The 17446-nt window shown below is 45.0% G+C and overlaps 1 protein-coding gene across 3 annotated transcripts in view; it reads right to left on the bottom strand.

The window, feature by feature from the left end:
* Positions 1-5708: 5708 nt before the first annotated feature.
* Positions 5709-17446, bottom strand: part of CLCN1 (chloride voltage-gated channel 1) — a 109872-nt gene continuing 98134 nt past the window's right edge. For all 3 annotated transcript variants that reach the window (XM_080986719.1, XM_080986718.1, XM_080986717.1), the window contains exons 19-23: positions 16661-16746; positions 16058-16096; positions 13753-13857; positions 12575-12661; positions 5709-11546 (exon numbers count right to left, since the gene is read on the bottom strand). In XM_080986719.1, coding sequence (XP_080842845.1) covers positions 11130-11546; positions 12575-12661; positions 13753-13857; positions 16058-16096; positions 16661-16746 — 734 coding nt within the window. In that variant the 3' untranslated portion in view covers positions 5709-11129. The remainder of the gene's footprint in view (positions 11547-12574; positions 12662-13752; positions 13858-16057; positions 16097-16660; positions 16747-17446) is intronic.

Here is a 17446-nt window from a genome sequence, read left to right as displayed (position 1 = left end):
AACCTAGTTTAGGCCTGAGTGCAATGCATCCATCATTCATGATTCTCCATTTCTCATCTGATAGCGTGTTGTTCAGCAGCACCTGCTGTCTTTGTTTTCTTCCTTAGTAAGGCATGCAGTTAAACCAACATAGTCATACATCCTGCTACCAATGGGCGGGCGCAGCCAAGGTGGCTTGAAAACCTTAGGAATTCTACTTCACTTTGTAGAATATGTAAGACTTTCCCCAAGCGCTCAGAATAATTCATGTACAACCTCTGCTTTGTAAGACTTCAACAAATTATCTGGGTGGCTTGCGTAAGGTGACTTGCACGGTTAGAATACCAAGTAGCCAAAGTGCATAAGGAATGCATACCTTAGTGTAGGCAGCATACAGCAGAGCTGAAATCAAAGTAGAAGAAAAATACAACAAAAGACTGGAAAAACAAAAACAGAATTGGCTTGAAGCTAGAATGACATTAAGGCAGGCGCCAGGCAAGCCTCTCTAAGGAGAACATTTTCACCGCCATCGTGACAAACCTATAAGTTAGACAAGTATGTCTTGGCCTCATTTCATCACTGGAGCAGATGATGCTGGGGGGATAGCAGCTCACCCAAATGCGGTTGAACATAGAAAGCAGTATGGTGAGCCAGTGTGGTGTAGTGGTTAAGAGCGGTGGACTCATAATCTGGTGAACCGGGTTCGATTCCCCACTCCTCCACATGCAGCTGCTGGGTGACCTTGGGCCAGTCACACTTCTCTGAAGTCTCTCAGCCCCACTCACCTCACAGAGTGTTTGTTGTGGGGGAGGAAGGGAAAGGAGAATGTTAGCCGCTTTGCGACTCCTTTGGGTAGTGGTAAAGCGGGATATCAAATCCAAACTCAAACTCTTCTATAGAAAGCAGAGTCATACCGTTGGTCCATTTTACTCTGTATCATCTGCACTCACAGTGGCTCTCATCCTCACCCTACTTGGCGATGCTGAAAATGGAACATGGGGCCTTCTACCTCCTAAGCTATGGCCCACCCCTGGATTTCATGGCAGAGATACTTGAACCCAGAGCTTCCCAAATTGCAGCACATTCTCTTAACCAGTACATTGCGCTAGTTTCTTCGACAGCTTGCCCGCAGATAAAGCAGACTGATTGACGAGCTCGGAAATGGAATGGCTTAGACAGAGAGATTTCAGGCTGAGATGTGTGGCTTCAGTTTCAGGGTGTTTGGCAGGATAGGCTGGGTTTAATAGGCTTTGATAACCCTGTTCAGGCGTTCACCCCACATGTGGGTCAAATTGCAGGGGGAGCAGAAGGGCCCTTGTTGGCCCTGCTGCCCTCTGTCACGTTTGTGTTGCTCCGCTTCCCCTCGGTAAGCTAGAGAGGTGACTTCAATGACAGAGAGCCTGCCCTAGCCATGTAGGCGTTCTCTGTGTGGGGCATAAATGCCTCAACAGAGGGCTTTGTTAGCTGGTTGAGTGGCTTTGAGCACAAGCAGGTGTTGCAATTCTGTGTTTCCTCTCTTGATCCAGCTCACAGGGCTGCATGTATTTAGTCTCAAATACAGTGCCCAAAGGGCTAAAATGACTCCACCTCTTCTACAGACATATTCAAGTTTGGCCTGATCTGAAATGAAACCATCCCACTTCCACTGCCGGCATTGTTCATCCAGCAGTTGCTAATGATGCTCTTCAGCAGTTTTTCCCAAACTTGGGTCTCCAGCTGTTGTTGGACTACAACTCCCACAAGCCCCAGCCAGCAGGACCAGTGTTTGGGGATGATGGGAACTGTAGTCCAGAAACAGCTAGAGGCCCAAGTTTGGGAAACGCTGCTATTCAGGACGGAGAGGGTGGCATCTTGGTTTTTTTTTCCCCTTACCAAACAGCTGATCAGGGTGGTTTCTGGGAAGCTTTTCTACACAAGTTCCATCAAAATGAGCCAGTGCATAATGGATTCTCTTCATTTCAATGGAACTTGTTTTGTGCTGTTTTAATGAATTGCACTTTATGGGTTTCCAGGTATGGTCTGAAAGCACATGAAGCCACCTCCTTGTTGAAGCTAAACAGGTCTGGGTCTGAGCAATGCCAGGCTATCTGGGAATCACACATATAATGCCTTGTGTTCAGTGATGAACACAAGAAAGATGGGATATAGATGTAAGAAAAGAAATAAATAAGATACATTAGTGGGAGGGTGTCATTTGGTTTTTTTCCAACGCAGTCCTATCTTAGACTGGCCTAGAGTGAAAATAATTTTCTATAGTTGTTGGACAGCCTCTAAAGCAAAAAGTGTTGTACAACCAGCCATTGTGGCCCATAAACCAGTGTGTTGTGGAAGGGAAAGTTGAACGTTGGCTAGTGCCTCTGTTTACCATCCTTTCTCTGGTTACTTTGATAAGATTGAAGTCTGAGTCTCAAGTAGCCAAGCCGTGGCTGAGCTGGTGCCCTCATTTTAGGGTTTTGTGGTCATGTAACAAATAGGTAGTAAGACGGCCGGTGGAGGTAGGTGATTTGGTTGCAAAAGGAGTGAAATTCTGTAGCCGTTTCCCACCTGAATGTCACCTTTCCATGCATCAGATCAGCTCCGGCACCAGACATTTTGCTGCAGCCTTGCTCTGGGTCTTCCTTTAATTTCATATGCAGGAGAGAGGGATACTTATTCCTGAACATCCACTTACCTAAGACCTTATTTCTGTTTTCTAAAAAAAAAAGCATGAAATGCTTAGGAGAAGTTTTTATTGTATCTATACAAGGAAAGAGCTCTTTGTTTAATGGTGGCACAACCCTTGACTTGTAAGCAAGCTGAGACCAATTCATATAAAAGCCATGGGAGTGGGAAATGATTGAAGTGAGAAGGAAACAGGCAAGTATTTCTACCCTTTCCTCCCAAAACTGGTTTCCCTCCAGCTGTTTTCTCCTTGCAATGCTTGCATGGTCTCAAGACCCAGCAGGGAGTGACATGGCAGAGTTAAATGGGGGGGGGGGGAGAGACAGCGAGAGAGAGAGGAAGAAAGGAAGAAAAGAAAGAAAAAGAAAGAAAGAAAGAAAGAAAGAAAGAAAGAAAGAAAGAAAGAAAGAAAGAGTAAGAAAAGCACTGGAAGTGTTTAATCCACTCTGTTCTGAACGCTCCTCCAGACAAAATAGAGTACTAGATATGAGGGTGAAGGGTTCTAACTTAGACTTCTCCCCAACATAGGTTTTCCACGTGCAAGGAAGTTTTTGTATGTAAGAGCGTTCAGTCGCGTGGACCCCCAGTTGCAGCCTGAAGTGGTGCAGTCCATGTGCAGAGTTATCACTTCAGGGCTAAAAAGAGAGAAAAAGGGCTTCCGTGTTCTCTGAAATGGGTTCCGCTTTCTTTCCACACGTTCCAGGCCAGGCTTACCCGAACCCTCTTTCCGCAGGGATCTCTTCAGATCCAGAATGCCTTTTCCTTAAAGTCTACAACCTCCTACGTCTGGGTTTTGTCCAAAAGTCCATTTGAGCAACCTTTGCTCCGATTCCTTCTGTTGTTTCCAGAAACCATGCTATGTGTGAGACAGAAACAATTTTGTGAATATAAGCTACTATCCTTTAATATTTATCTGGTTCATTTGGTGCTGTGCATGAAGTGGTGGAATCCTTGGGGTCCTCCCAGCTACAAAATGAGCCTCAAAAATAATTTTGCAATGAGCAAATTCTTTTTTTTTTAACAGCTATTTTCAGGGGTGGGCAGGGGGGGTACTACAGATTATAGGGGTTGTGTGCAAGGGAGCAATGGGGACTGATCTATTAAAGCACGTTTAAAAGTTACCAAAGGTTGGGGGCTTAAGTTTGGGTGGTTTTTTAAATATATATATATATGAATTGCATCAGGAGATTACGAGGAGAGGAGCAGCTCTAAGTCCTTTTCCTGCTCTGAATTTCTGAAAAAGGGGTGAAGTGTAGAATCTTCCCATCCTTTACGGATGACATTTATTGAGGTCTGTGACTTTTCAGGGAGAAAGGAGGGTAATAGGGAAGAGCAGGACAAGACATGGGTCTACAGTTGTAGCCCTCTCACCACTACCGGCACCCCTTCTGTCTAGGGGAGGGGGAAGCCCCCTACCAGACAAGCAAACAAACAACAAACAGATTTGCCTTTGGTCTTCCAGCTCCAAAATGTCTTTGCTTGAAACTTTTTTGCTGGTTATTCTGCGCATGTTTTGATAATGTGACTTATGAGAATTATATCTTCTATAAATATATATATATATATACCATATATATAAATATATATATGTAACTATACAAATAGATATAAAAACTATATGGCGACCATGCCTGGTTGTGGTTCACACCCACTGAGGATGAGGGAACATGGCCTGGAAGGGCATGTATGAACCTCGTGAAGTTATTGTTATTAAACAGCACGTGGTTTTGCCATTGTGGTTGGTGGAAGTGTGTTTTATTTCCGTGCGGGAGGTCTTACCAGATGCACTGTGTGTATTCTGAAAGGGAGGTGGTGGGTGTGGCAATCACACAGGGTCCCTGGACGTTTCACCGTCTATTGGTCCCTGTGCCACCACTTTATTTCTAGCTGCCGCCACCCAGGCCCTACCTGGTACAATACTGAGTCCAGTCAGGGTTAAATTGGAACATAAACTTCTGTTTATTTATTGCAGTTTAACAAGTGTGTGGTTTCATAAACAGTATCGATCAATTACAATCATGGGGTGCCTATCCAGACCTATAACTTCCGCTACCTGCTCTCACTCACTAAACCACCTCTCAGATATTTACTTGTCTTCCTAGCTCCTAACTATTCCTGACTCAGCTTATTTATCTACACTAACTCAACCTACCCACAAACTCTATCCCAATTCACTCCCACTCCAACCAACCACCCAACTCCTCAACAAACTCCTCCTCCGTCCCTCCCAGAGCTGGTTTTATAGTCCCTCTGACTCCACCCCCATCACTCTCATATGTTAACGTCACAGCGGGGAGCAGGAGAAAAGGATGGGATAATGTGGCTGGGCTGAAAAAGCACCAACGATATAAAACCCACCCACCCACACTTCCACAAAAGCTCTCGTTTTGTGTAGACAAAGTATTGCTTTTCTCCACCGAGTTAGAAAAAGGGCACTGTGGTATTCCCAGTTCATGTCTGGCACATATTGCTACCTTTTTGACTTGCAGAACACTGGCCATCTCTAGGTCACCAAATGGCGGCAAACGCCACCCAAAAGGGCAGCCATGTTTCTCCGCTCCTCCATAAGGTCTGTAGAACTTGCCTTAGTTCATGTCACAATATCACACATTTCCCTGCCAGTAGAGCACGAGACTCTTAATCCTAGGGTTGTGGGTTCAAGCCCCACGTTCAGTGAAAGAGTCCTGCATTGCGAGGGGTTGGACTAGATGACCCTTGTGGCCCCATCCAACTCTACAATTCTATGAAAAGCCCATTATGGGGTTGGGGGTGGTGGGAAAGATAGCAAGGACATAATGATGGCATAACCAGAGGTAGCGCCCGCTATATGGAGGGGGAACGGGCTGGGAAATGGACTCACGGTTGCGATTCCTGACAGCGAGTGCATCTACAGCAGCTGTTCCCATCCTGGTGCCTTCCAGCTGCTTGAGACTACAAATCCTATCAGCACCAGGTTGGGAAAGGTTGGTTTATAGTGATGATGTTTTGGGGGCTTAGGTTGTGTCTTTGCATTGGCCGAGCTCCCAAGCAGCTAAAAGATGTAGTATATTTAGCCAGACGACGCAGTGTATATTTTAAAATAAGACAAAGTTTAATGTTCCTGTTCTTTAACTTTACATACATTGTTAGACGTTAGGATTTTCATTTTTGGGCTCCCCCTTCTATCGATGGAGATGATGCTCAGACACTGCCTGATACTAATGAAAGGTAATAGGACCTGTTGCCAGAATACAGCCTTTTTGACAGTGGCGAACCTGGCCTGGCCCAACGAGCCTTGTAACTTCCTTGCCCTGGCCCCTCCCCTGCCTCAGAATGACATTCCGTTACAGTCACATTATATATGAAACATTGGGGATGGGGGGATCATTCCATGAAAGAATGCGGCACGACCCAGAAGAGGAGTACAGTTCTAAGAGCCAAGATCAAGAGGCAAACAAAAACAGAGAGCAGCAACTTCCAAGAAGCACACTTCTCCTCCATGCTAACCAAGACCTGTGTTGTCAGTGAAGACACTTCTGTCCATACATGTGAGCAAGACCATTATCAGAAGAATTTTTTCCCCACCAACTCCGAGAAGCGCACCTAGACAGGTACTGGACATATGATGTATCCCCTGAACAATAATAATAATATACCACCTGTTGAGATTGTTGGCCTAGAAACCAATAACCCAACCTAAAAAGCTATGGGTACATCCCAGACCCTTCAAAACATAGGGAAGATGCTTGTTGACTCACACGAAATACAAGCAAAAAGTAACATACATAACATTCTTGCTGTCATGTTTTGGTTTCTTTTTAAATCCTGCTTTATACTTATTGACCTGTGTCTGGGCTGTACAATTTCACACTGCTGACCCTTCAGAAAGGGGTGCTCAATAGCTTTACCTATGAAATCCTATATGGAGGAGCATTCAGTTCTGTAAGTCCCCACCCACTCCTGCTGCCGAAAGCAGAGGGACACAGACATGGGCTGATGCTGTCCATGAGAACCAGGCCATATTCTGTTTGGGGGTTTTCTGTTTTTGTTTTTTTAAGTAAAACGTCCCAGTGCTGTCACTGTGTTCACAGACTATGTATCTTAACATTTGTATGTACTAATAAATATATTTTCTATGTGTCGTCGTAACTTGGATGCATATTTTGACAATATTTATTTATTGTATGGATCTGTGTGCTGCTGTAAATGTTCAAGGTGGCTCACATTAGTATAGTTGGTAGCCTAAGCCAAAATTGTTACTATTCCCCAAGGTGTGCACATATGCAGCTGCCTGTGAGTTTGTCTTAGCTTTCCACTAGGAGCTTGCAAAAGCTTTCAAAATTCCCATAGGACTCAGCGTTTGAGATGCTGGCCTAATTCTTACAGTGGCAGTAGCCCTTCATCTGGACTGTAACACCTGCCTGACACTGAGTTTTCTATGCGAGAAGAACTTTGGGATGGAGGAGAATTCTAATAATAATAATAATAATAATAATAATAATAATAATAATAATAATAATTTATTATTTATACCCCGCCCATCTGGCTGGGCAGCACCAGCCACTCTGGGCGGCTTCCAACCAAATATTAAAATACAGCAATACATCAAACATTAAAAGCTTCCCTAAGCAGGGCTGCCTTCAGATGTCTTTTTGGTAGTTGTTCTTCTCTTTGACATCTGGTGGGAGAGCGTTCCACAGGGAGGGTGCCACTACCGAGAAGGCCCTCTGCCTGGTTCCCTGTAACTTGGCTTCTCGCAGTGAGGGAACTGCCAGAAGGCCCTCAGCGCTGGACCTCAGTGTCCAGGTAGAATGATGGAGGTGGAGACACTCCTTCAGATACAGTGGTACCTCGGGTTACAGACGCTTCAGGTTACAGACTCTGCTAACCCAGAAATAGTACCTCAGGTTAAGAACTTTGCTTCAGGATGAGAACAGAAATCGTGCTCCGGCGGCGCGGCAGCAGCAGGAGGCCCCATTAGCTAAAGTGGTGCTTCAGGTTAAGAACAGTTTCAGGTTAAGAACGGACCTCTGGAACGAATTAAGTACTTAACCCGAGGTACCACTGTACTGGACCGAGGCCATTTAGGGCTTTCAAACACGTGAACTTCCACATGCAGTTTGAAAGGGTGCTGCCCAGAAGCAGGCTTACTGCTTCAAGAACTAGGCCTCTAAAGGCAGATTTGCAGGATGCTGAAGGTAGGGCTACAGGTGCAGCAGACATGAGAGGCAAGTACAAGAGGAATAAAAATAGTTTTTGCTGTTGACTCACTGTGCCATGTTTACTGCTTGGCAGGCACCATGCAGTTCTTGCCTTCCATATCCACAGTTGAAAACTCTGCAGAGCACTGAGGTGCATGCAAATGGCGAACAAAATAAGTACATTTGGCAGCAGACCTGCTTCCCTTTTCCCACAGATTTTGGAATCTGCCTAGAGCTCAGAACTGTCTAACCTTGAAATCTGCCCAGAATCACATGTTTAAATAACCAGGTTAATTTAAGGTTACCAGACATCCCCGTTTCCCGGGGACAGTCCCCAGATTTACACATCAGTCCCCATACAAAATCCTCTGAAGTTGAAAAGTGTCCCCGGATTCATTGAAAAAAAATCTGGTAACCTTAGGTTATTGTTATTGTTATTATTATTATTATTATTATTATTATTATTATTATTATTCGATCACTATCCCCTTTGTGATGAATGCATATGTCAGAATCCCCATTCCATGCACAGTCCTCTTTAACAGCAGTGAATGTGTCACCAACAGGTTGCTTAAATGTTAAGATGCAGCTGACCTGTCATTAATCCTGCGCCTACACCCTTGGGCCTGACCACATGGGGATTTTGTCTGTGACCGAGCATACTGATTCAATACATCCAGTTTTGCCACAAGCTCCCTGGGAACTGAGATGCCGCTCGTATAATAGAACAGGTGAATTGCTGGCAAAGGACAGTGAGCTGTACCAAAATGCTGTCCAAAATGGTTCTGATGGAGTTGGGGTAGGGAGACACCTGATGTCAAGCTTAGCTACAGGATTGCCACAATCTTTCCCCAGAAGGGCTCCTAACAACTGCATGGCAGACAAACTCAGTAGGTGATTTGTTTCATAGCAGTTACTGAATTTCCAAGTAGCAAACAGCTGTTGAAAACATGCCCACGCACACCCAAATGTGCCATTTCTGAGCCTAAGAAACTACCATCACATGAGTGTATTCATAAATGTCCTTTCCAGTGTTTTCTCCATGTGTATGAGACAGCTTTCAGGCTGGTGATTTCTGCTTGTAATAACTTTGTTTTTATTTCCCCATGGAACTGTCCAAGAAGGCCGGAGAATTCTAAAAAAGGTAAACATTGCATGTCATCAATTTCACATAGGCAGGACAGGCATTTTCCTCCTCCAGGTGGTATTCCCCTGCATGTGCAAGAAATGGCAATGCAGATCCTCCTCTCTGGTAAGCCAAGGCTTGCTCAGGAGTAGGAGCAGGAACAACTGAGACCACTTCACAGACAGTGGCTGAGGAGCTTTGGCGAAGCTGTGTGGAGGCGTTTGGGGGTTGAGCAAAGGCAGATCTAGGGGAGCACAACCAGTTCAGGTGCAGAGCTTTTGGGGTGCCGCAGCTGCGAAGTCCAACGGAAGGTGCCGGATTTTGACGTTGCACAGAGAGCATATACTGGTGTAGAAGAGAGCACAAAAATGCTAACCCTAACATACAAAACACATTGCATTAGGGAAAATTGCATACAAAAATGTGTGTATTAGAAATTGGCCCTAAAGTGTTGATGAATTTTAACGAGGGCTTTATTATTTTTTTAAAAGAAAGAAACTGATGTGGTGAACTGAAATTAGCGCAGGAAAAAGGAGGAACCAAGAGAAACCAAAATTGACTGATTCACCCACCCTAATTGAGCAGCGAGGGAACTGGAGTGCAGGATTGGAAGACACAGCTAAGACTTCAGGGAGGACAAAACTGTGTTTGTAATGGCTAGCTCAAAAGACAGGCATTTTTCTCTTTTAGATACTACCCACTTAAAGCAGGGTCAGCCGTCATTCTCTCCCAGGAAATGTCATTGCAGATTGTTCATAATAGAATGTTCAGCACCTTTGCCAAACTTTTAAGTTTTGGGGAGAAGCCATGGCTGTTAAACTGGTAGAAAGCCTATAGGCAACTGTAATAGAGATGGGCTCACAGAAGCAGCAACTGTTTCTTCCTCCACTTGCCACCTCTTGTCACATCCGTTTCTTCGCAGGAATTCTAGTGATTAAGACAACTGCTTTGCATAAGTGTCCATCATGTCATGGTAAAAACGTTTAAAAAAAAAAACCTTTTAAGACTATGTGCTACCTTGCTCAAACTTTTGCCTCGCTAATGATCAGAAAACTTCAGAATACTACCCTTTCTGGTTGTATCATTTTCTTACAGCCTTCAGATGAAGCTGCAGCCATTATGTGTGCCAGAGAAGGCTACTGCATAGGTCTCCCTAGCTGGGTGGGAAGCTATGTGGGAGCAACGCGCTGTGCCTATGCTCATTTCTCTAATCCAGCAGATGTGGTGGTGGTGGCTGAATTTGTTTTTATTAATAGATTTTCTGGGGTTGAGGTGGGGGCACTAATTTATTGGCTTTCAGGGAGCCAGATTAATTCTCCTTCTTCCCGCTCAGCAACCCAAAGCAGGATTTTAAAAGACTTCTGCAAACAGAGCCCTGGTTGTGTTACATTTCCTACAGTGAGTCAGGGCACTGAGTCTTTCCTTCATTTCATTTTCACATCTCCAAGAAATATACAGAACCAGTGATCAGGCTGAGCAGCTGCCTTCTTTTTCTCTAGCGGGTGGGGCAGAGATACTCTTCTCTACACATACTGAGCTTGGCCTTTAAATTCCATAACACATCCTGACCTGAGCCGCACACTTGAGTGGGATATATTGGGAAAATGTTGTTATTTCCGGAACACTGGACAAGGATGGGTCCGGAAAAGCAGCAAAAAACACATGTGGCTTAAAGCTGCAATTCTCAGGAAAGGGGTTTCTGAGATGTGCAAAGTGGTAAAGACGAGAGAGTTTCACTCCGGGAGCATGAAGGGAAGGGCACCACCGCATAAATTCCCCACTTATGGGCCTGTTGACAACCTGGGTTGCATTCTTTCCACAGCCAGTCTGGGTTAAATCCTTTGTCTACTTCCTCTCTAAGCTAAGTATTTCATCAAGCAAGGTGAGGAAAATGTTGGTGGCCATGTCATTTAGTCTAAAGAGAAGTTTCTGCACAGCCTGCCATGACCATCTCTCCACAGGGGATGGAGCCCTATGGAATGCCTAACACAGCATGGTAATCAAAGTACACCCCACCCCATTGATAGTGGCAGAAGGAAGAGTCAGCCCACGTAGCCAAGGCTCTCCAGTGCGAATTACCATCCGTTAGTGCCAGAGAAGCTGCCCACAGGCCTTTCCTTGAAGCGCAAGTATGGCAGGAGTAGCTTGGGTGAAGGGGCAAGACAGGTGCCTCCTCTGTACAATTATAGTGGCACGTCGTCGTCGTCATCCTCAGACACGTCTGTGGGGCGCAGGTTGAGGTCCTTCAGGATGCCTGAGATGTTCTCAGCAGCTGGGCCAGAAAGCTCCAGTTCCTCCAGTTCCATATCAGCCACTGAGGCAGAGCGCACCACCGCCTTCCCTCCACTGGGGGCAGGAGAGGGTGGCGGGAAGGGAGAGCCAGGGGCCACCGGGCTCTCTGTCCCTGAGTCTACTGCGGTACTGCTGGGAGCTGCTGCCGCCGCCGCTGCCGCTGCATCACTGTCGTGCTTGCTCCACATCTGTGCAGTCCACTTGGCCTGCTCCTTGCCACCCGCCGTCTGGGTAGTGTCACGGAAGCTGGCCAGGGGAGGGCGAAGGTGAACACCAGAGCTTGTGGTGCCCTCAATCGCTTTCTGGAGCTGAGAGTTACAGAGAGGGAATGAACAGATGCACCACCACCACCAAATAAACAAGTCTACAGTTCTGAAGGACCTGGAAATCTCCACCAACATTCTGAGTGCCTGGCGCCTCCTTGGCAGGTGGAGGTGGGTATGGCTATAAATGAGTCCATCTCGAATCAAAAGATCAGAAAATATCCATGCAAAGGATGCTAGGTCTCAATTTGTAGAATCTCAATAGAAATACTCGGCCATATCTACACCACAGATAACTGTGGTTTGAGCAGACTGCATCATCCCAGGAAACCCTGACAATGACAATTCTACTCAGGGACTAAAGGTAAAGGTTAAAGGACCCCTGACAGTTAAGTCCAGTCGCGGATGACTCTGGGGTTGTGGTGCTCATCTCGCTTTATAGGCCAAGGGAGCCGGCATTTGTCCGCAGACAGTTTTTATGGGTCATGTGACCAGCATGACTAAGTCACTTCTGGCGCAATGGAACACCGAAACCAGAGCAGCGCACGGAAATGCTGTTTACCTTTCCACTGGAGTGGTACCCATTTATCTACTTTTTGGCGTGCTTTCAAACTGCTAGGTTGGTAGGAGCTGGGACCGAGCAACAGGAGCTCACCCCGTTGTGGGGATTCGAACCACCGACCTTCTGATTGGCAAGCCCAAGAGGCTCAGGGGTTTAGACCACAGCACCACCTACATGCAGGGCCTAGAAGCCTTTAATAAACAATCACCAGCACCATCACTAAGCTAACATCCCATTAGTGGGGCAACTGTGAGACAAAACCAGCAGAAACTCGCTGGAACTGAGTTCCGGCACCTCTTTTTCTAGAAAAATAGCACTGGATAAAACCAGTGTTAATGTACAAACATGGCAAGATTGCCTTGATCATACCTCTCTTTAAAACTATTTGTCTGCCTTGAATCGTAGTGGCTGAATCTTTTACTCCTCTAGGCAAGAGCCAACTGGCATTGGACAATGCAATGACTATCTGAGACTGATCAAAGGAATACAAAGGTAGCAAAGTTAAATTTACCTCTTCCAGGGCAATCACACCTCTCAGCTTCCCCATACTGGTTACATAGGCATGGCTGAGTCCCAGCAATGAAAACAAGGTGTGTGTCTGTGAGAGGGGAGAGATAAGACAGTTTCTATCAGTGAGAAAAGAGAACAGGGCGGTCATTGTAGATTCATGGAGAATCTGAATCGGACGTGGTGGATTTTGTTGCACCCAAGTCCAGAAGAGAAAATTCAGCAAAGCCAAGAGATGAAATCTTCATGCTTGGAGCTGAACCATTAATGGTGTAGATCCCACCTACTGTAATGTTTTGTTGGTGTTGAGAAGAAATTGTGGCAAGTCAGCTGGTATTAAGCATAACATACTGAAATTAATGTAGCGTAAGAACCATAACTACAGAAACTGAATTACAGATTATGTTTTCATCTGAATGAATCTGATGAGCAGTTCTGTACTACATGTGACCCTCCAAGCTCAACCCAGGTCACTGCCAGGTGTTGGCTTGTCAGGGGCTTGAGAACCTTTTGTGTCTGCCCCACCTCCCCCATAAGTCCAGGCAAGTGGGCAAATGGCACCACACAAGTTGGGTGACCCACTAAAGTTTCAACAAACCCAGGGCTTTTTTTCAGGGGAAACTCATTGGAACTCTCAGGTGGGTTTCATTGCCATTCTATGAGAAAGAGAGAGGCGTTCATGGTGAGTTCCAGCACCTATTTTTCTAGAAAAATAGCACTGAACAAACCTCTTGTTTATGGAGCTCACCTGAAACTAAAAAAAACCTAAAGTTCTCAAATACCTGGCAGCTCACAGTAGACGGTTGATGATGGCTGTGCTCTACTTGGGAATCACAAGTTGTCCAGGTTATGGTCAGGAATGGCTGTGCATTCCAGGGGAGGTGGAGAGGGAGGAGAACTGATGAGGCATGGATTTGTGTCTGTAAAATCGTGGCACAGGCCCTACAACAGGAAGGTCTGAGAGTTCTGTCTTTGGCTGTTTGTCTCTTGCATATGTGAAAAAGTAGCAGCAAGTAACCCCAATCTCAGCAATTCTTGGCTTTGTGACTATGAAATACAGTTTTGACCAAGAGTCGGGGGGCAAAGTAGACAAGATTGGAAAGCAAGAGGAGGGCTGGGGACTGTGGGGGCTGGCCAAAGATGGCGGTGGGAGATGGAAAGGGACAGGGCAGCGACACTCACCTTGTGCAGGGATGTCCTCTCCACCAGCTGAAAGGGCGAGGGGTCTATGCGGCAGCTGTTGAAGCACACGTTTTGCTCTAGCTCCTCCTGCTCCCAAGCTTCTATCTGACACAGGAAAGATGCATTCACACACAGAGGTTGCACTCCTACCTTTTCCCAGGCTGCTGCTGCTGCCGCCACCCATATCCCATAGATCATATATGCTCTACCTTCCTTGGGCCATTTCAGGCAGGCTCTTCAAACAACGTTTCCTGCACTTAGTGCCCTGGAAGCCTGCCTGAAGCCATTTCTAATGGGGATTACGTTCTCCTTATTTCCTGTCTTCCTTGTAAGTCTCTCCTACCCCTTTCGCCCTTGTTGTCTGTTGTGCTTGGAACTCCTTGTCAGAACAACTTCCCCTCTTTCCAGCTGACCTTTTCCATAAAGTCTATGGGTTTAACTCATTACTCCTCATCCCCTACTGAAACTAATTCTTCTTTGGAGATCACTCATAGCCGAGTAAAACTGTCTTCCATAAACACGGTCTTAACCGTGAGTCCGTATGTGACTGTGGAGGCCAATTCTGGTTCCACACGTCCTTCCACAGTGGGGACACAGGTTTCCGGGTGGGAGTTGATCATGGTGAGGGTTTGCCAAGTGCGCCTTCCTCTTAGCACATTTCTCCCTTTTGTCCTGAGCTCGAGGGTCTTCAAAGCCCATGACACCTTTGGTAAAGGCTGTTCTCCAGTTGGAGTGCTCTCAGGCCAGTGTTTCCCAGTTGTCGGTGCTTATAATACATTTTTAAAGATTTGCCTTAAGAGAGTCTTCACTTAAACTAATAAGTTTCATATCTGAAGCACTCTTCCTGCCTTGAATTCTGAGCACTGCAATTTGTTATGGATTGCTGGGAATTGCAGCTCTATGAGGGATAAACTACAGTTCCCACCAGAATTCTTTTGAGGGGGGAAATGTTCTTTGAAAGTATAGTGTGTACACAGCTCAAGTTTGTCCTGGGTCAGACTAGAAATTAAAGTAGGAATTTAGACCTTGTGTCCTCACCAATATGCCACTTCGGCAAATAATGAGAGAAGTTATAGACCCTAAGCTGGTCTATGACCATAATAAAGATTTGATTTGATTTGTTATAGACCCTTCTCTTAGGACATTATTGGCACACGAATGAAGAGTTAATGTTCTAGGCTGCAATCCTGTTCATGGCTATGTGGGGCTGATGGGGTATAAGAAGCAACACAGATTAAAATAGTTTCATTTCCTTTTTTGCAAATTAATTTTGAAAGGATCTGTCTCCCTAAACCTTGCTGACAATCTCTCTTAGAATCCACTCACCCAAAAATATCTGAGACAGTTCCCTTAGTTGACATCTAGGGCTGCATACACAATTTACCTTTTTATTTTATTTTTAATATTTTTTATTAAATTTTACATAATTTTATCGTCAATGTATCACTCACATAACAGAAAAGAAAAAATACTATTCCCAAATCTCCCCCACCCCTCGTGACTTCCCTCAACTCCCTCTTCTGTTTGTTTGTTTCTTACATATTAATTTCTCCTGCTTGTTTGGTATTCTAACTTTAAAAGTCTTTAAAATAGTTATTATTGTCCTCTTGATATTTTAACATCATAGTTATTAGAGAAGCTTTTAATGTTTAATAAGTTATTGTATTTTAATATTCTGTTGGAAGCCGCCCACAGTGGCTGGAGAAACCCAGCCAGATGGGCGGGGTATAAATAATAAGTTGTTGTTGTTGTTGTTGTTGTTATATTTTCTGTATCTATTTTGGTAATTGTAAGTGTTTAATCAAAATCTACTAGTGAGTCCATTTCACCGCATTGTTTCCGTAGGTGTAGCATAAATGGTTCCCAATCTTTCTTATAGTCTCTATTGTCCTTATCTTGAAGTCTTTCAGTTAACTTTGCCATTTCAGTGTATTCCATCATTTACGCAGTTTGCCTTTAAAACACATTTCCCGCCTCAAAGAATTCTGCTTTAGAGGCAGAGCAGAAGATTCAATATGTGTAGCTGACCTGAATGCATATATGTGTCCTCCTACGTTTTCCTCCATCTTCCTCCCTCTAGGTTAAATTTTAGATTGTAAGCTACCTGGGACAAGAAGGTGCTTACTGTTCATTGCTATGTAAAGCACAAAAAGCCCCAACTTCTTGCCAACTGAGAAAGGGGCAAATCTTGCAATTTCTTTCCAAAGCAATCCCATGATTGGTCCATGGCAACTCCGGACATGGGGATGGCAGCCTGGTCAGTTCTCCCCACCCCTCTGCCCCTCTCTTATGCCTCAAAACATACCTCTTCTGGCTTCATTGGGTCTTCAAACTCTGGGGACTCCTGGTGGGAACAGAAAATAAATCCCAAGATTAGATCAAGTATTGAATACACATCAGATTCTCAGGATAGGAGAAATGCAGGATCTTCCTTAATAAGCCTCAGGGTTTCCTTATTTTTATTCATTTTCTTTACATAGTACAAATATGTAGAATGTTGATGTGAGTTTTAATCCGGTTTTAGGTCATCAAGGATTTATTTTAATTTTTTAAAAAAATGTTTTCAATGTTTTTACTGATCGTTTTATTGTTACGTTCTTTTTTATTTTATGAAATAACAAACGAATAAATAGAATAAATAAAGCCCAAAATGCAAACTATATACCTGTGAGGTGAAATTGTCTGCAATCCAATAGTACAAAAGCAAAACAGAAGAAACACAATAGGGACCAAAAGGCAGTTTTAGGTCAATCAAACGTTTTAAAAGGCTCCCCGCCCCCGTCCGCTGCCATTTTGGTCACACTCCTGAACCAACCAGTCCGTCATTTTGAGGTGTCATCCCAACAAATGCTCCTGTCTTAGAAGCCAGCAGCTCCTGCTTTCCAGTCAGGCACAAAGGCCTCCTCACCTGCTCAGCCATCTCTTGCTGATGTGGAGGGTGGTAAAGGCACAGGAGGTACCGTATCAGTCTCCTCAAGCGCCAGAATCTCCGTCCTGTGGGAAGTAAGACCAGAGGAAGGAATGTGTGGTGCCCCTACCTACTCCATAATCTAGACCAGGGGTCAGCAACCTTTTTCAAACCATGTGGTGGGTCGGACTATATTTTGGAAAAAATATGAATGAATTCCTATGCCCCAGAAATAACCCAGAGATGCATTTTAAATAAAAGGACACATTCTACTCATGTAAAAACACACTGATTCCCAGACCGTAAAAACACACTGATTCTCAGACCGTCCGTGGGCCGGATTCAGAAGGTGATGTTCTCTACATTAGGACAATAAAGGCTTGTTCACACAAGGGTGAACACCCCCTGATGACTCAACACCTGGTGGCTCACAACAACTGAATTTGTGAAAAGTGTTGTGCTTGGGGTTGATGTGCGGTCGCATAAATGCGCTTTGCGATGCTTCATCTATGGCGGCTCATCCACACATGCAAGCTACCACCTGGTGCTGCAGGCATCAAGTGATTAACCAGTATACGTGATCAAGTGGGATGGGAAAAGAAATTGCTGGAAGGGATGAGTTTTAAAGGGCAAATGATGAGGCACAGCCAGGGATATATTCAGGGTGATGACGGGACCAGATACCGGGATGGAATTTCCATAACACCTCAGCTAAGAAAGGGGGTAAGGCCAAGTAGGGCTTTCTTCCCTTTTCCCAGGGACTCAGCTACACTTGTCAATTATATC

The sequence above is a fragment of the Podarcis pityusensis genome (genome assembly GCF_964106645.2).
Source record: "Podarcis pityusensis genome assembly, chromosome: 17".
Classification (NCBI taxonomy): domain Eukaryota; kingdom Metazoa; phylum Chordata; class Lepidosauria; order Squamata; family Lacertidae; genus Podarcis; species Podarcis pityusensis.
This window is presented reverse-complemented; position numbering and strand designations above follow the sequence as displayed.